Source organism: Brienomyrus brachyistius, chromosome 4 (genome assembly GCF_023856365.1).
Source record: "Brienomyrus brachyistius isolate T26 chromosome 4, BBRACH_0.4, whole genome shotgun sequence".
In the NCBI taxonomy this organism is placed as follows: domain Eukaryota; kingdom Metazoa; phylum Chordata; class Actinopteri; order Osteoglossiformes; family Mormyridae; genus Brienomyrus; species Brienomyrus brachyistius.
In genome coordinates this window covers 5,240,521-5,259,780 of record NC_064536.1, presented here as the reverse complement: position 1 = coordinate 5,259,780, position 19,260 = coordinate 5,240,521, and the positions used below count along the sequence as shown (strand labels likewise).

Here is a 19,260-nt window from a genome sequence, read left to right as displayed (position 1 = left end):
AATAGAGGAGGACGCACGGCGGCCTGAGTGTGAACTCAGCCTTACCTTCGGTGACTGACAAATACATTATTGGCGTGACCTAGACCATTACAGCCTGGCAGTGGGCAGTGGGGCACTTCCTGTTTGCAGACCTTCCAGGAGAAGGCAGATCCATTAATAGCGCTCTCCTTCTGTCTCTTGGCAGCAATGGGGCAGCTTCCGGCACTGCGATGGGATGTATATTTACCCAGTACGTGGCCTTGGCCATCGCAACCAATTACTGGACATCTAGCACAAAAAAAAAAACAAAAAAAAAAAAAACAAGAGGATGCGTTCACTGCTATTGCATCTGTTCCCTTATGGAGAGGCCTCTGATGATTCTTTTTATACGAAAATAAAGAACAAGTAGTCAGTACACACTTCTGGTTACACACATGTGTTGGAAGATAGATACATGATCTTGGATTGTATGATGACTGATAAACAGTAGATTGTTATATATATTTTTTAATATTATCTACTGGGGTTGTGTGTAGCAGGTTTGGGATCTGTCTCAATGTCCGAAAGGTTGTTGGTTCAAGACCGTTTGGCTGAGGATAATCATATCTGCTCCCGGGATTCGGGCAGGTCCCAAGCTTTCTTCTAAATCACTTTGGCTAAAAGTGCCAGCTAAATAAATAAATGTAATGCAAGAGTACTGACACATACACACACAAAAACAAACAAACAGCAGGTTTGATAAAACCTGGGGTGAATCCTCATAATCTGGTACCTGTAATTTACCATCTACAAGATTAAGGCCTGGAGGGGCTCTGCACGCTGTATTAAAGGTGCACTTTGGTGTAATTCACTTTGGGCTGCTCTGGGGGGAGGACGTGGTGCACTGCAAGCCGCAGCGTAATTAACGCCGAGCCGATCGCTGGACTTGGGCTGGGCTTACGTGGGCGGAAGACAAAGACCGTCTGAATTAACCTGATTGCAACTCCTTAGAAAGAGATCAAAATAAATGTATGACTGGAAATGTGATCAGAGCCACAAATATCCCTTCATATACTGGCCTGAAGGAATTTTCCAGCCATTAAACTGATTAATCCATTGAAATGCTGATTACAAATTTAAGTCTAACTAACTGGAAAAAAAAAAAATGTATCGCCACTGTGCCCCAGTCACGCAGGCAGCAACACAAACATTTTCCCCGCTTATTTAAAATTTACTGTTTTAAATTGTTGGAGGTTACATCTGGAGGGATTTTCTGCGTAAATTTTTGTATTTAGTGGCAGTAAATGAACAGGGGTAAGGATGTGGATAACCAGGTTATTCAAAGAGCGGTGACTGTTCAACCAAGGCCTTCCAGAGACTTGCAGACCACGGAAGGCCAGTTACTGGGCGTTTTTTAAGCACCGTCCGCCACGGCCCGCAGCTCCACCGCCCTGCATACCAGAACTGGGGTCGGAGCAGCCCTTCCACCCAGGTGGGCCCCATGACAAGGCCCCCAGTGTATGAGGGCTGCCACGAGGCCTGGGATATGTGGTAATGCATTACAGCACAGATGCACAACCACTGTTTTCCATCCAGTCGTGTGCACGAGATCCTTTCCAGTATAATTCCTAAAAGCTCTTGACGTTGCATTAGTAATTAAAACAGAAAAAGGCCATTGCAGATGTAAAAGTGAAGGAGGCCCACGCATGCAACTTTGAATTTATGCAACAATCAATTCCATTAATAATGGAGTAATATGATGTTGGACAAGGTGGTATTTAAAGTAACCAGCCCCCTATAGGAACACCCACACGGTATTAAGAGGGACGCCGTCTTTAATTCCCCCCCCCCCCCACTCTCTCTCAAACTACGCGCGTTTTGCAGCACGATCGGTTCTAAATGAGAATGTAATAATGAATCTTTCAAAGGTTGACTCCTCTTAACTGTTAATTTACTAATGTTTACAGGCAGTCATTAAAATTTCATTTTAATATCAGAATGGCTTTCAGCCTTAAAATCCTAATCTGCGAACTGTAATTTTAATCGAGGTTCAGGGAAAAGTATAAAGGACTACAAACGTATTATCACTGTTGACAAGCGAAAGAAAGAAATGACGATATGCACTGTGTGGGAAGGGAAGGGAAGCCTTACTTCATTTCTTGGTCCTCTTTGTCGTCTTTGTTTGGTGTGAGCTTCATCCCTCCCTTCCGTGCACGGGGGCACCCCGACAGGCTGGGAAACCATCAAGAAGCAAGCTGAACCAGGTGGACTCCTGAGTCTGACCTCGCCGAGGCATCACCTCAAATCCACCCGATAACATTATAATTTTGGTGCATCACTAGGTGTCCCGACCCAGGCCAAGAAAAATCACTACGTCCGGTGTGATGGCGAAAAACAGACAAATGATGGTGAGCTCTAAGATCGTTAGTATTTCTGCCACATCAAGGTCACCAGCCCCGTCACTGACTCTTGAATATATTTCTATATCATTCCTACATGGTGGTGCAGAAAAACAGGGTCTCCGTGCCGATTTTGACTTTCTGGACATTTGCATCCTTGCTGCTATTGAAATATATGAATTCATAAAGGGCACTGAACTCGGTCATTTTAACTTTATTAAAGATGAAAACTAAGAGTTACTTGGTGACAATAAAGAAGACAAAAACAAAGAATTGAGCATGGCTGGTTGAATTTTCATTGAAGACTAACACTCAGTCAAACTTGTGGCCCCCACCACTGCGGAAGACCTGTAGTTCACTGTCTTATTAGTGATGAAGAAATATGCACAGCATTCAGCTTTCATTTCTGATCTACTTACAGTCTAGGATAGTGTTTCCCAATCCGGTCCTCGGGGACCCACAGGCAGTCCATGTTTTTACTCCCTCCGAGCTCCCTGCCCAGACAGTCCACATTTTTGCTCCTTGCCAGGAGCTGGGAGGGAGCAAAAACATGACTGTCTGTGGTTCCCTGAGGACCAGATTGGGAAACACCGGTGCAGGAAAACGTGGAAGATCTGCAGCCAGCACTGGACCTGTCTCACCATTCTGCCTGGGCTCTGATTGTTTACGCCAAAAAGCCTACCTTCTGTGGGAGGCGTAATTTCCTGTCACATGACCAGAGCCGTCACAACCAGGTGTTGGGCACCTGCACAAAGAGCACATGCACAGATGGGCCCGAGGGACTCCTCATCTCAGATGACCTTTTCCTTTAACCTTGACCGAATTTTTGAATAACTGCAATACTACCACCTTCAGACTCATTTTCTGGAAAAAAAAGTGCTTTAATTTCGGACGAAAATAACTTCCAATTTATATGTGACACATGGAGCCTGTTACAGATACTGGGTTCAGTCGAGTTAGTGAACGCAAAGCCCAGGTTAACGAAGTAAATACACAGCTGTTAAAATGTGAATATTTTGTAGGACTCCTGATTAGATAAAATGGCAAAGGCATTCACCCCAGTTGGATCCTAGTAAACTGTTATTGGGGTCTAAGCCATATTTACTGACTGACAGTTATCTGAGTTACATCATGCGCCGACTGCAGTTGGAAGCTCTGTTGCTCAGCCTTCCGTCTTGTTTAACTTCAATAACAACAAAACCACACTGTGAATCTCTACAGAGCTAATGCTAAAGAAAGCTGAAGGTGATACGTACTTGAGTTCCTGAGAATTGGCTGCCATCAGCGACTTGAGAGTCTTGTCAGCCAACGGGCAGCCAGAAACACTAAAAAAAAAAAAAAAAAGTTTCCGTTACAGATCTCCAATTGCATCATTTTCATTTTCAGCTGTTAGAGAATTATGCATCATAACTTTAAAGGCCGACATTGGAAAGATGGAGCTGCATTATTTATGTGGCATGACCTCATGTATGCTCATCCACAACTAAACCACAGGATGCTATAACTGAGAATCAAGCAGGCAATCAATCGACTGATCAACCGAGCAATCAATAAACTGCAACCGCTCCTCGTTTAGCAACTACCTCGGTTAACCTTAACCCTCATCGTTTCAAATATGACGCAGACGAAAAATTCATTTTCCCGAACAATACGCGCATTTACCACCAAATTTCATATGCCTGACAACACCACACGTGAAACAAAATCGAGTAGGGTAGACTGAAGTAAAGTCATAAGCATGCTTCAGCTATCGTGACTTTCACTCAGCGCCCATTATGTTTAACGACCTGGCCATATGAACGGAACTCAGTCGTTAAACGAGGAGTGATTATAATCATCAATGAATCAAATCCATGGCCACACAAAAATATACCAGGACAACACAGCTCCTTGAAGAATTATTCCTATAACACCAGAACGCAGACTAACTATCTCAGAATGGATTACCTGCGGTGAGAGGCGTAATTTCCCGTAACATGGCCACTTCCATCACAGCCTGGAGTCGGGCAGCTAAAATACAGATGATCGTATTTAGGGTTCAAGCAGAAGAATTCAGAAGAAAGTTTGTGTAATTTTATTACACATCTTTCAACTTTGACTGTTCTATTTGTGATATCTTGCCTATATCGAGTTAATTCCAATGCAGTGTTCAGCATAACAACAATAATAATAATAGATTGGAAATCTGCATACCATTCATCACTGTGAAGTTAGTAAAGCAGGAAATTTTAGTAGAAAAAATGAATTTCAGGAGACAGTGTCTAAAATTCTCAGTGCCAGAGAGGCCCTCTTTTAGTTCCTAAAAGGCCGCAGTTTGCATTTCAGGACTACAGTGGGATGATCCCAGATCACTGCACTGCGTCTCAGTGACTACGAAGCTTTACCAGTGCGCACACATGCATGGTCTAACTACAAGGTTAAGAGACTTGGAAGCTTGAGTGAAGATATACATACACATACACTCACTTTCAAAACAGATACAAGTCTCCTCCAAAAGAACCTGCAGATACATCGGTTACAGTGGTGGACAACGGATTCCATACTTTTCATTGGTACAGAGTGGATATCTGCCTACGGTCTCTCGAATACAACGGCCTGCATTAAAGGCTTCGCGGGACAGTAATCCAGAGCCTGAATTTTACGAACATTATTCGAACAAGCATTCACAGATGGGTTAACACTGGCTGCCGTGTACAGAATAAGTTCCCGTGCTGTTTCGCAGTTCTGCTGGGGAGGCCAGTGTCACATGACTTAAATCACATGACTTATACCTCATCAGCTCCTTCTTATTATCTCTTGAGAGGATCTTGGACTTGGGGCTCAGCAGGCTAATGTCCCCATGGTATTTTCTGTCCTCCAGTGCCATGCTGTCCAGGTCGTCCTTCTGAAATTCGGAAAACGTATTTTCTATTGTCAAGAACACACAAATATCATCGCTTTTAAAACAGTAAGCTGGGAAATGAAAAATGAAAACTAAATAATAAAAAAAAACAGCCTTTGGCCATACAAGCCTGAAACATTAGCAGAAGACAGGACGAGTATCAATATACTTAAGTACGCTTACAGTAACCCATACATCCATTTAAAGTCGGATTTAATCTGGCCGGCATTTACAATTGGTGGTTGTAATGGAAAACCATTGGTTTTAGCATTTTTTAAAAGATGGAAATCTATGGAAGAGCACCAGATGCTGAAGTGAATTATAAAGAGTCCACAGTGTTTGGTCAGATTAAAACACAGAAATTCAAATCGCCTAGAGTGGAAATGCACCTGTAAGATGGGTGCTACACTCAAAAGATCACTGTGCTTAATCTATTCCCGAAACAGACCTACTGTCACAAACAAAACAATATTTGCCCATTTCTACAGACCTGCAGTTTTTTTTTAATAATAATAATTATAAATAAATTACCTGTTTTTTTTCCTATTCCTTTTGCTTTGTGTCAGGTTTGATCTTGCAAAAGGTCATTCTAATATTTATTCAGGTAAATAATATCAGCTACAACAGATGAATAGCAAAGACAAGGTGGACAAAATAACGAAAATCCCACATGAAAAAGAACTTTAACTTTGAAGCAACTCAATCGTAGGCACAAATGCGGCTACAAAGGTGAGTCTGGTGAGGTTGAATGCCAATTAGCGGTACGTGTGAGGTACGAAATCGGACAGACACACGGCACTTTGATATAGGAGTTTTCAAAGCAACACAATGCGGCTAACAGAGTTGCAAAGAGGCCAAAGAGTTGGCGTCGAATCACAGGTGCGTCCGTCACAATGCTGCAGAATTATTTAACGTGTCAAGAGGACCAACCTGAGCGATTATGACAGTGCATGCCAAACACGGACAAACTCAACAGGGAAAAAGAAGAAGAGATCGCAAGTCGAAGCTCGCCGGCAGGGACACTTGACGGGATAGTCACTAAATGCTAAAAAAAAAAATTACCTCAAATGTAGACCATTTGCGACCCAATCTCAACAACCACTGCATACTGCAAGCTTCACAAGGCGGGAATTCATGGCAGGGTCGCCACTGAGAAGCTACGTATATCCAAGACGAGTGCGCAATGATGGAGGTGGAGGAGTAAATTTGTTTCTTGAGGAATGGTCCGATAATCCACTACACACAGTCCAGGACTTGTGTACAAGACAGCATTTCAGGAAGGTGCATTGCTGCTGTACTGAAGGTAATGAATGACCCTACTCTTTATTTGGTGCTGGGCATTAGTACCCTTCTAGGCATTTCCATGACTTTGCCCACTACCTACATTTAATACCAACCTAATGATAAACAGACACGCTGATTTAAAACTGGTATTGGTTCCTGCTGTTTACCTCCACATTCTTACCTTAGTGCAGGCCATCAATATTCTACAAATTTAACCTCAATTAATCATCCATAACGCAAACAGGAGCCTCGTTTACGCAACGTGCAGTTTTCAGTTGAGAAAACTCGAACACTCTTTTGTGCCTTCGGTACACAGCCACGTTCCGACTGTACGCCAGGGCTGGCTGAGGCTCAGCACACCTTCAGTCTTCCCCTAACCCCCGTGGCTGGTTACTCCACCATTAGCCACTAATGAATCTGCGTGGTGCCTTATCGACATTTAATTTTTATTGATCTGCGGGCCGTTTGATGGATTTCACAGCTGTACAAGTTTATCGCCTTCATGGCTCCCTCCAAAAGGCACGCCGACCCCCCTGAGGGCAGTGAGTCTTTTGATCTGACGTCAAAAATGCGAAATGACTCGAATCCGGGGAGGTGCACTACAGCAGGAAATGCAGCCGGTGTACTCTAACAGGGCAGGAGGTGGCAGGAGGTGGCAGGAGGTGTTGCGATTCGCATTGTTTAGTCTCAAATGAGGTCGCACTCGCGCAACACAAATCAGTCGCACATCAGGTGCCGACGTCACCAATGTCACGCCGCAGCCTCGCTGTTCGGTTGCCGTACGACACGTCGTTCCTGTTCCATTACTCAGTGGATGACTGGTCACCGAATTAAACAGCTGCTTCACGCGACGAGCTGTGTATGCAGGGAAAAGCTAGGGGCCATGGGTGACCCCTCTTTACCTCGCGGTCTGGTGCGGCGTGCACTTTGCTGTAATTCAGCGGCGTGTCCCAGGTGTCCTGCTCGCACAGCGCCTGGAAGAAGGCGGGGGTCCCCCGGACGCTGGCGGACTTAGTGGGTGAGGACGCCGGGGTGGGCAGTGACTCCCCCGGGGGTGGCGGTGGTGGGGCTTTGGCACTGTCTCGATTCTTCTTCATGCTGAGGTCCAGCGTGCCGTTCTCGTCGACCTCTATGAGGCCGTCCTGAGTCAAAGACACAAGAGTCCAGGAATCACACAAAGCTTTCTTTTTTTCGTTCATTCTCTCAAACTCTCACTTACTCTAAAAACCCTGAGAATTATTTATTCATCCACCCATTTTCCATACCTGCTTGTCCTACGCAGGGTAATGGGGGTCCAGAACCTATCCTGGAAGCTACATGGTGCAAGGCAGGGAATAACCCAGGATGGGGCAGCAACCCACACACCGGGCAATCTGGCAACTCCAGTTCACCTTAGCATGTTTTTGGACTGTGGAGGGAAACTGGGGAACCCAGAGGAAACCCCATGACGACACGGGGAGAACATGCAAACTCTACACGCAACTAAGGTTGAGACGCGAATCCAGAGGTGTGAGGCAACAGTAACACCACGGTCCCCCCCCCCCCCCCCCCAGAATTATTAGACCAAAAATTTTAGTTAAAGGTGTTCTGAAAAAAATGTCAGTGCTATAAATAAGACACTAACTAAATAACTGTGAACTTCCTGTTGTGTGGAACAGGTCTTTCACTCCATCGCATAGGGCCTTGAAATTCTAAAAACGATCCCTCTTGCCACCGAGCGGAAAACTCAGCCGGGCAAACAACTCAAAAAGCTTTTCAGATTCAGCTGAAGTTGGCGTGCGCAGACTTTGATTAGAAAGGACCAGACAATGAGGTTAGCCTGCACACAATGGCCCCTGCCCAGATTGCCGGCCAATTGTTTTCTGGTGACAGCTGTGTCATCTGTTTTCTAGGACGCGGCACCAAGATGGCAGCTGGGACTGCTGGTTTTAGGTCATTGCCGTCAAACCCAAATTAAAAGAGCTTAATGCGACGTAAGTTTTCATCACCGACAGATGCGCACTGAAGTAGGTGTTAAAAACGACGGGGGCGGCTGATGCTCAGTCCAGTTTTGATTCTGTCAGTCGTATAGACCTCAAACACACTCAGAATGTTCCCGACTTCCATTTATTTACAGGCAAAACAGGGACCGATCCCAGAGCAAAACCTAAACCAGCACGAACACGCGACTATACTGAGCTTTCCTTTTACCTCCTTCTGTGACTGCCTCGTTATTTCTGGGTAGAAACTGACCTCTGAACTCTTACGCTATACACATGCTAATCCATCTGTACCTATTTACATATACACCTAATTACATCCACACCTATATCTCAGCACAATAATATCTATACCTATTTACAAGTGCACCTATTTCAAATGATACATTCTTCAACAATTCCTTCCCCTCATCCCTGACACTACTTAATAACAGTGCTACGATACAGAGCATCCACTAAGCGATATTAATGAATCCTGCAATGCCCGGGCTTGCACAATTCTCTCACATTAAACATATTGTTTCCTCACAAGCTCTCCAAAATTTTAATTCAATACAAAAATTTCACAGTAAGTCAGAGTGATAACTTTTTTTTTTCCCTTCTTCGCTGGGAGACAACCTGTTTTTCAAGCAGCAGTGGATTCGAAACGTTTCACGGACCAGCGACATTCATCTGTTAAGTTTTTCACCATTCGCTCTTAAAGATGTTATTCCTGTCGATAAAAAGACACGGTTATGTCACCCGTCGCGTCGTCCAAGTTCTGCCTCCCTCTCTCCCTGACACCCCAGCTCCCAGAAGTGTACAACAAACATTTCATATTCATAAATGCTTCCTGATTCAGAGCGGAGCCGGGGACAAACATGCAAACGCTGTTTAATTCATGCGCGTGGTGTACCTGGTGCGGGGCCACGTCTGTGGCGCATTGTGGGGGTGGCCAACCTTGGCAGGCGTAGCGGCGAGAAGCGAGCTATAGGAGCGCTCAATTGTTACCCTCCTCAATAGCCATACGCTACGTTAACTGCTATGTAACATACATTATATATCCATGCCACTGTAGGTCAGGCTAGCTACTTCCAATTATAGCTATAAACACAATGAAAGTTTTAAAAGCTAATCGTTATATAAGTGAGACAGACCCAAAGGTGAATGCTATGTTACTTGGTGTAATAGAGAACTCTTAACGTGCTAAAATGCAAAAACTTGGCATTAGCTTTTACACACACACACACACACACACACACACACAGGTTTGTGATTATATCTTTGTGAGGACTCTGCATTCATTTCTATGGGGAAAACTTAACCCATACCCAGCCCTAACCTTAACCATAAGTAACCAAACAAAATACGGGACTTTTGGCATTTTAACTTTTTGATTGCGTTCACAGATGTTTGTGGGGACCTGAAAAATGGGTCCCCACAACATCAAAATAACACGTACATAGGGACATTTGGACCCTATGTAACACACACACACACACACACACACACACACACACACACACACACACACATATATATATATATGAATATATATATAAATATATTAAGCTAGCTGCTGAGGAGTATGGATATAAATATGTTAAAATATGTTAAAACTTAAGAATTAAAATTAGTTAACTGCTATATAACTGCTAGCCATTTGGAATTTTGGCTGTATGTATGATATGACTGGAAAACTGGGACGATCATAACGGCGCAGGACGTCATTAGCGCACTGAAGTGTAGTGCTGCGTCTAAGCCACGGGGCTCCTCTCCTCCCAGAGCTATCACTCCTCTCCCATTAGCCCGTTGCTTTCCGTCCTCTCGTCTATCCGAGAGCGAGCGAGGGGGGGGGGGCGCCGCTCGGCCTCATGGGCCACCGATGGCGCGGATGCGGGGCTGTACCAGGTGCAGGGTGAGGACGCCCACCCCGGCATGAATGGAGGCGCTGCAATCTGCGTTCTCGTGAAAGGAGTGGGGGTGGGGTGCGTTAAGGCACAACAAGGCCTACTTAGAGCCAGGCTCCACCAGGACTTAACAAAGGGCTCAACTTTCAAACTGGTGCGCATTGGACAGGGAGCTGGAACAATGTGAGGGAATAAAAGACTTCGGCTAATGAATCCTAGTGCTGATTGGCTTAATCCACTAACCATAATTTTATATGCCATCTGATGGCAGCGGGTGCTAGGGGCTGATCAGGCTCAGCTTAGCCTGGATAAAATCTTACTAAACAAAATATCTTCCACCATCTGCAGGGCCAGGCTGATTTCCGTGCCCGCATTATTTAAAGTTTTTTTTTTTCCACGTTGTGGGAAATGCGTAAACTACATGCATGATTGCGTGTATAACGAAGGGGAGGCTAATAGTGAATTCAGATGAAGCCCCATTGTCTTTCTTCCTTTTGATGTAATTACTAGTGTACATTAAAGCTTTATTGGTAAACCTCTTGTTGTTCTTCCTCCCAGAAGCTCAGTCTGCCTTGCCAAAATCACTCTTTTGATGTTGTTGTTTTTCTTTTTTTTTTCCCTCCACCCTGTTTTGTTTTTGCGCGTGTGAGTCGGGGCCGCGTTAAGCGTCGCACTCGCATACCTGGCCAAGTGGACTCGATTTGATTACCTTTGTGGAGGGGCCCAGCGCCCGGGCCGCCAAGGGGTCCCCGTTGCTACGGTAGCGGGTGGACAGGTTGAGGATGGCGTTGGTGGCAGCCGTGGCCTGAAAGTCTTCACCGGTCGGGGCGTAGTGGCCGGGACTGAGGCCTCGGGGGACAGGGAGACGGGCGCCCGGGGTCAGCAGACCGGGATACTGGGGGGGGGCTGAGGACATACCACAAGAGGTCACTCAGCAGAGAGCTAATGACAGCCAGGCGTAGTGCAAACACTCCAACCCCAGTTATGTAACTTTATGGGAGCACAGCTGAGTTTGCGCTGCCTCTTAAAATAACGTAAAGAGTATCTGTCGAAGTAACGCAAGCGCAAAGTCGCAAAGCCCCAAGCGATCGGCTTTACGAGATGCAGGTGAGTCACGGAGTCACAGGCAACTTTTGGGGTCGCATAATAATAATAATAACAATAATAATAGATACTTTTATTGATCCCCGTGGGGAAATTGTCTTTACGCCTCCCTCAGCTTGCTCTTCTTCGGAGAGTAAGTTGTCCGCGAAGGGCAGCCACCCATAGGGTCGCCCAGGGAGCTGGGGGTTAAGGGCCTTGCTCAAGGACTGGCAGACGTGCTGAGATTGGGTTTGAACCAGTAACCATCTGATGACAAGCACAGCCCACTCAGTCACACGCTGCCCCTGATGCTTTCATGACGGTGCGGCGGGCGGATTCCCGAGAAGGCCTCGCAGACTGGCCGACCACATTTTCCCGTTATAGGTACTGCACGGACGTATGCCTGTGCTACAGCTGGCCAGCTGGTGGCCCAGGTCCGCACGCGTGCCAGTGGCTTACGCTCGCCGAAGTGAGGAATCTCGACATCCTGGCCGGACGGCGTCGCCGGCTGTTTGCCGAAGACCTGCGCATCGAAGCTGGCGTGGTCGAAGCGGATCTTGCTGTACTTGTCCAGGTCCTTGGCCAGGCTGGCTTGCAGGGAGGACACAGGGTGACCCAGCCGGTAGTTATAGTGCTTGAATTCAAACTTCCTCAGCAAGCTTGGGGTCCTGCGAGTCAACATCAAAGACAGGGTAGGGGACATTTAATCAGCTACAAACTGATTAAAGGAGCACACACACCATAACTTTATAAATGAACTGTGTCGTTTATTATCATTTATATTACAATTCGAAAGTACAAAAAAAAAAAAACATGGAAATAAAGAACCAAAACAGACTCCTTCATCATTTATCACTGCCCATCTATCCTGTAAAAATGATCGACATGGTCGATTCTCTACACTGTCAAATGATGTATTTTATATCTGTAACACATATTTTGATGTGTGAAAACACAGATACGATTGTTTAAATTGAGTGTAAGATATTAATATGCCTGCCTTCGTATAAGTGATATTGTAAAAAAAAAATTTGTCTATGCTTGTTAGGTCATAAATGGGATTAATTCATGGTTGCATAATGACTGAGGGTGAAATCAAATTACATGAAAGGATATTAGCAGACGGAGAAGAAAACAGCTTGTGCCATAATACAACCCCGTCCACTACTACACTAGGGAGAGGGGTAAGGGAAAATCGTCCCATGAACTTGACCAGAGAAATCAGTTAGATGGATGGATGAATGGATGGGTGGATGGATGGATGGAAGGAATGAGAGCCATAAATCAAACGATTCTAAGAAAGACAGAACAGAGAAAATGGGTAATTTCACAGATGTATATGACATGTACACGTTTCCCAGAAAGAACCGCAGTGCCTCTAGTATTTCCGTAATTGTTTATACACTGTAATTCGTCATGTCACTCTTTACACGGGGAACAATAACTTTTAAAGCCTGAATACATCAGGAAGTTAAACTCCTTAAATGGCGTCACAAAGGCCCTAGAGACTTCAGGATGAAAAGAAGCAGGGGAAGGTGACAGCCAAACCAAGGCAGCCTTAGAGAGACGTGTCTGTAGGGCGTGTTTATGTCACGTTAGGGCGACACGGTAAATCTAAGGGCTTTCGGTCTCACCCGTGGATTTCCAGCCAATGAAAATGACCTAAAAACAACTAGTTGAAAAAAACAACTTTCTTTCCATTAAACTGTAACATTATAATGTCTGCACAATTTAGTTGTTGTGTAAAATTATACAGACCTTGTTATAAAACCATGTCTTACTTAGTGAATACCGTGAAAGTAAATTAGTAGTCTAAATATATCTAAATGCTTTCTTCCCAGCTGTGTTTAATTCCTACTTCACAGCGCTGCTGGAAGTCGAACATGAATAAATGTACAAATGCCTCATCTTCGGATTTGAATATTAAAAGCAAACAAATTGCGCCAGTGTTGGTAATATACAAAGAGCAGGGGGAGGGAGGGAATCTAGGTGCTACTCTACACTCATAAACTTCGCACTGTGGGTTTATTCTGCTAGTGGAGAGTCAGAGTGCTTGGTTTTTGATAAACATACCTGGGGAAGGGGTCAGGAACTTGGCCACATTTGGAAATGTCCTCGGATGGTTTCGAGATCTTCCCGGCGGCGGCGATGGGGCAGCCTGAGAGGCTGAAAAACAGGGAAAGGTGCATTTCCGCTATGAGGATGACACTTCGGATGAGCAGAAAACCTGTGACAGTAACGATATGTGACTAAATGCTGTGGTGAGCTCAACTGTTTTGACAAACTTGTAGCATTCCCCTTATTTAAATAACGTTTAAATAACGGCATACAATCAGTGGACATTAACGTTTCCTTATATTTTTCAGTGTTTCGCTGTAGCGCCGTTCTCCCACCTCCCCGAAGTTAAACATTAATAATCTCTGCTGCAGTATGACCGTTCCTGGAGCCAACATGGAACACGGCATCATTAAACACGCGGACAGGGAGCTGAGGTTTACTAAAAGGAGGAGGGGGAGGGGCAGCCGAGGATGTTAACCACGGAAGAAGCCACTCGGACGTACCTCCGGTGCGTGCTGCGGTTGCTGTTCACATGGCCTCTGCCCGTACAGCCGGGGGTGGGACATTTCAACACGTTCTCGTGTAATGCCAGGACTTTGGGGGAGCACAGGAAGACATGCATAAAACACAGAGCATGGAGGCATCGCATACCCACTGACCGCTATTTCCGAAATGCCAGAAGTCTGCGTGATACCCTCCAGGATTACTGAAGGCCAGAGGTTCTTCACAAACGTTTGCTAGCTAAAAACAAGAATAAGCTGGCCAGCTAAAAACAAGATAACTACAATACTAAGATGACATTTACCACTCATTTCCTAGACTAAAAAAAACTAGAAAAAAAAAACCTCTTTGGACACCTCATGGGAATCAGCGGGAAAAATCTGCTCCTAATCTCTCAGGATGTCTTGAACGAGATCTCTCCTACTTCACCCCTGCTCACCACTCGTCCTAACCTCAATTTTCACGTAACCATTTTAATCATTTATTAACACCATTTATTTCTCAAGCAGCAACGTTAGGGGAAATTATTCTGGCCAGAAAGATACATGGTTAAAAATGAAATACAGCATTTCTCATGGTAATTCAAACAGCTTTGAGACTTTTCACTATTAATCACATAATGCTACCCAAAGCTGCGGACTGACATGCAATCAAGAGTTTTCTGAGGTATATCGTGTGTTTATTTACATATATCTGACCTGTGCTCTGATGCAATTTTTGTTTTAAATCGTATCTTAAGCGTTTTTTTTTTTGTTTTATAGTGCTGCTGTTAACAGCGATATTTTCGCGATATCTCACGTAGGTAGCAGTGCTTCACGCGACCTCCTGCTCTCCTTATTATGTGCTTGTGTCTCTGTTCTGCCTCCGTTGCTTAATGCACCTATTATTTGCACCCACCCAAAAGTCGATTTGGAGGAAAGTGCCTGACGGATAAATGTAAATGCAAGAATGACACAAAAACGTTACGAGGAGCATGCTGCGATGCGGAAAGTGAGTGGCTTCTGAAGATACGAATTAGTTTAACAGCCCAAACAGGTCAAGTCTGCATGATACATCAGTGGAACGAGAATATATGAAATTGGAATTAAATACAGCAAATGTCCCTTTTTGAAACCTGTGCTGATTGGGTGATATCAACACTTTCATCTGTGTATGTCAAGCATGGTGTAGGAGACCAAAGAAAAACATTTTTCCAGTAGAGAATTAAACCAGAGCATGGAGAGAGAAAAGCCCCTAAAGTTATACCCTGTCATGTAAAAAAAATAACAAACGTAAGTACTGTCAAGCCGCAAGCATGGGCAGGTTCAACTTTGTATCCTTAGTAACTTTTCATTTCTATTAAGTACATAATTTCCAATTAGTTTGGAGGATGTGCCTATTTATTTTGAATACTAGATTGGTAATTCCTTTGATTTCCAAACACAGCTTCTGGTTTGAGAACACACATGCTTTCAAATTGAAAAAGTTAATTGCATTTTTTGTTCCTTTGTTACTCTACTGTTTGAATGTTAAATGTTTGTTATGTTACATTGAAATTATTGGCAAAAAAAAAAACAACCAACAACTGGTAATATTTTTTTCAAACGGAATGGTAATTGGAAAGGTCCCCGGCTATACTAAATCAAAGTTTATAGGTTTAATTCCACCAAAGGTGCTTGTACTTTAGACTAAATGAGATTTCAGAATAAGGCAGGTTCTTGTTATCGGTACTGAAAGGAAACCGTTCACGGGCACATTACAGGCACATGTCGTCTCTCACTGTCGTAATGAATGTGGCTAGAGCATGTCGATCTCTGTACGTTTGTGGCGTTTAGTTGATAAAAGCGCATCCACGTCAGCATTTAAAAAGAGAGGAGTGTGAATTAGCCGCAGAACGCGGATGAACGGGCAGCTCGCGGCCTCATTGCACTACAGGTGACAAAAAGCACGACACCTCCAAGGTCTAAACACACTTTTTTGCTATGTGACCTGCGACGCAGTAAATGCAACAAGGACGTTGACTGATTCACACGTAGCGCCAAGAGAAGGCAGCTTACTCTCTGGGGGAACTCGAACTTTATGGGGGCACCCCGACAGGCTCCTGTGGTGGGGGTAGAGCCCTGTCACATGACCCGTTCCGTCGCAGCCGGGCGTTGGGCATTTTATGTCCTTCTTATCGGAGCGAGGAGAATCTGCATGGAAGAAAAAAAAAAAAAACGTGAAACTAACATAACATAACATAACATTGACTTTAGTCCAGAAAGGAGGTATTCCACACCTTCATATACCCATGAAAATAATAGCCTATAGAGACTACAGTGCAACACACAGCAAAGTCGGAAAAATACATAATTGAAAACGGGTCCTTGACTGCATTAAAGTAGAAGAATAATAACTCCTGTGCTCAGTGTAAATATCAAGACCCAGCAAGACCCTTATATTAATCTCTCGTTGCAGTTAGGCTGCGGTTAAACTGAGGGCGTCCACATCTTAATGCCCATCTAGAGACATGATTACTGTAAGGATTACAGCATTCTGCAGCAGCCATTCAAATAATAAGTACAAAATATGGGAAGTACTTTAGAAGGATTTAAGAATTATGCCTATGGTTAACTATCTGGTTGATTCCTATCAAAATCCCATATATTCAGACCCAAAGATATACACAGTGAGGAGGATTTTGTCCTTTTATATTTTCTCTTACTTATGTTATCAGTTCATTTTGCATCAAAATGTTTAATGTCTAAGAGGATTTCGCACCTTACACCCCAGTTTTAGGCATTTTCCCCCGTCCTAATTGACATAAGCTTCCTCAATGACATATGGCCACTATGAATCATCGCGTAAACATTGGAGAAATAAATCTCATGGTTTCCCGTACAAATATAGCCGTTTTGACCATTTGTTTTTGAAATTCCTATAATTCAGTAAATTAAACAAGCGACTAGCTTTTTCGAAAACGCCGTTAATATCACGTAAATGATAAGATAGCCAATAACAGAAAAGCTTCACGAAAAAGCATCTCCCAGCTGGAACACGATCCAACCTGTTTTAGCTTCCAGTGTTCGTTTTTTTTTTTTTTCTCGTGTGACTCAGATGCTACCCAGGAAATGATCTAAAAAAAGTTGTTCTGCAAAGGACTGTGACATCTGTGTATGGGCTGTCAGTGTCACCTGCACCCTCAAGAGGGGGTTTAAGGGTTTAAGCTTTAAGAAGATCCCAATTTTCCAAGCCTATTTCTTTACCACAGCCTCATGCATTTTTACAGATTATATATTTTTATGTATTTTTTTTTTGTAGAAAAAGAGACACTGCACCAGCCGTTGATTTATAATAGCTAGCCTTGGGGCAGCACGTCGAACATTACAAACTGTACAAAAAGCTTATATTTATAGGGTAACGCTGTGTTTTAAATTACTCTAATCTGCCACCGGGACACCGGGCGCGGTAATTTGACCCACTGACATGGCGCACGGCGAACTCAGCTTCGCTTGTAATTTAATTGATCACATCAAATGACAAAGTGCTCATTTAATTACACCGGAAACCACAGTGCATTTATGAGCTTCCCCCAGTACTGTCCCTTTCCAACTTTTCATTGGCAGATGCTGTTTGTGATGGAGAGAAGTCAGATTCTGCTTCATTTATTGCAGTTGCATACATTATAATTATGAGCTCTGGTAACAGTTTGCACAATTTCTGCCGTTTCGCTCTCCAGAAGACCGCAGCACTTTCAGAATCAAACGAGATGCTTTTCTGTGGAGTGTCTAAAAAAACTGGGGCCTAATGTGCAGGGTCCATGTGGTCCAGGACTAGAATATAATGTGAACTGGGGGCTTGTCCCTGATTTGAGCCCAGAATACCCTGCTGAGTTAGTCACAATGCACAAGTTCATGACCAGTGAGCTCACATTCGGTCTCAGCTGAGTTGAACAGGGTATTGGGAACATCCAGACCACCAGGCTTGGTTTGCACTATAAATGAAGATAATGTCCCGCTTACCTTTGCTTCCATTGTATCCACTGCGAGCTTCCATGTCCAGAAGCCTTTGATGTCTCCTCTCACTGCTCATCTGCTCCAAGAGGAACCTGTCCATCTCCTTGTAGGCGTTATGGAGGACTTGTCTCTGCTCCGACTGGGCGGCCAAGGCCTGCTCCATCAGACTCAGGTTGAGCCGTCCCCGGTCCAGTAAGTGCTTCTCCGCGACCACAGCCCGCCAGTCGTCCTCCGCATGGATCTCCTCGGGTTCCTCCTCGCTGTCACTAGAGTCCCTCCCGTAGCTTAGCCCTCCTGGATGGAAGGCGCTGGCTCTGCCCAAGTAGCCGTCCTGGACCGAGTCGGGCCCAACTCTGTCACACTGACCCTCCTCGACCATGTTGCTGGGGGAGTCTTTGGGGGTCTTTGTGAGGCCCTGAACGCCATTAACCCTGCAGATGCGAGGTGGGCTGTCCCAATCCACGGCACTACCATCAAAACGTGGCTCTTGGTGCCGCAAGGGGGCGTAACTTGAGTCAGACACCCCCCTGCCAGCCTGGCCCCCCTCCCCCTGCTCTCCAGCCTCCTCTTCCCCCTCTTTGTCCTCTGGGGTGCCAGAAGCGCCAGCCTCGAAGGGGGGGGCTTCATTATCCACATCCCCAGACCAGTTTTGTGAATAATGGGTCTTTGATATAGTTTCTTGGAAGGTGCTCTTGGAGAGGGTCTCATCTGGTGTATTTATGCTTCCATCTAAAACCATGGGTAAACGAGAAAAACAGGCAAGCGTTACTGAAGAGAAAGCGAATCATTCAGCTGGAGATTTCTCTTTTTTCTGCTTGCAAATTTAGCCTGTTATAACAAAAAAAACAGTGAAATGACATGTTTTAGTGAAGATTCTAAGTGTGGAGTTTAAATCAGACCCTCCTATGATTTCTCACCACCATCCGACTCAGGAAAAAAGCAGGGTATGTGGTAAATCTGGTTCAGTAATCCAGGAAGCTCACGAATCAGGCAGTATATCATTTTCTTCTGTTCAGAGTTTTCCTAATCATGGGCAACAAGTCGATAAGAATCTGAATTACCGGATTAATGCAGGATTAGCTTATAACATCGTATAAAATTGCCGTGAGTGGTTTGGTAGCATGGAGGCAGAAGGTTTGGTCGCTTGCATCACTAACGTGTTCTCATTCTTAAGAAACTCGTTTAAGAAAGCCCATTATAACGGATTGGTTTTGGGAGGGATTTTCAAGGAAGAAACAAATGTTCCATGAAAGC

The 19,260-nt window shown here is 44.6% G+C and overlaps 1 protein-coding gene across 6 annotated transcripts in view; it reads right to left on the bottom strand.

The window, feature by feature from the left end:
- st18 (ST18 C2H2C-type zinc finger transcription factor) overlaps window positions 1–19,260 on the bottom strand; it is an 82,420-nt gene that overhangs the window by 5,842 nt on the left and 57,318 nt on the right. For 5 of the 6 annotated variants that reach the window (XM_049012170.1, XM_049012171.1, XM_049012173.1 and 2 more), the window contains 13 exons: window positions 18,013–18,735; window positions 16,069–16,203; window positions 14,035–14,125; window positions 13,547–13,639; window positions 11,933–12,141; window positions 11,100–11,296; window positions 7,425–7,664; window positions 5,129–5,241; window positions 4,305–4,367; window positions 3,614–3,682; window positions 3,040–3,102; window positions 2,110–2,190; window positions 46–267 (listed from right to left, as the gene is read on the bottom strand). In XM_049012170.1, coding sequence (XP_048868127.1) covers window positions 46–267; window positions 2,110–2,190; window positions 3,040–3,102; window positions 3,614–3,682; window positions 4,305–4,367; window positions 5,129–5,241; window positions 7,425–7,664; window positions 11,100–11,296; window positions 11,933–12,141; window positions 13,547–13,639; window positions 14,035–14,125; window positions 16,069–16,203; window positions 18,013–18,735 — 2,299 coding nt within the window. The remainder of the gene's footprint in view (window positions 1–45; window positions 268–2,109; window positions 2,191–3,039; window positions 3,103–3,613; window positions 3,683–4,304; window positions 4,368–5,128; window positions 5,242–7,424; window positions 7,665–11,099; window positions 11,297–11,932; window positions 12,142–13,546; window positions 13,640–14,034; window positions 14,126–16,068; window positions 16,204–18,012; window positions 18,736–19,260) is intronic. The other variant, XM_049012176.1, reaches the window with a different exon arrangement.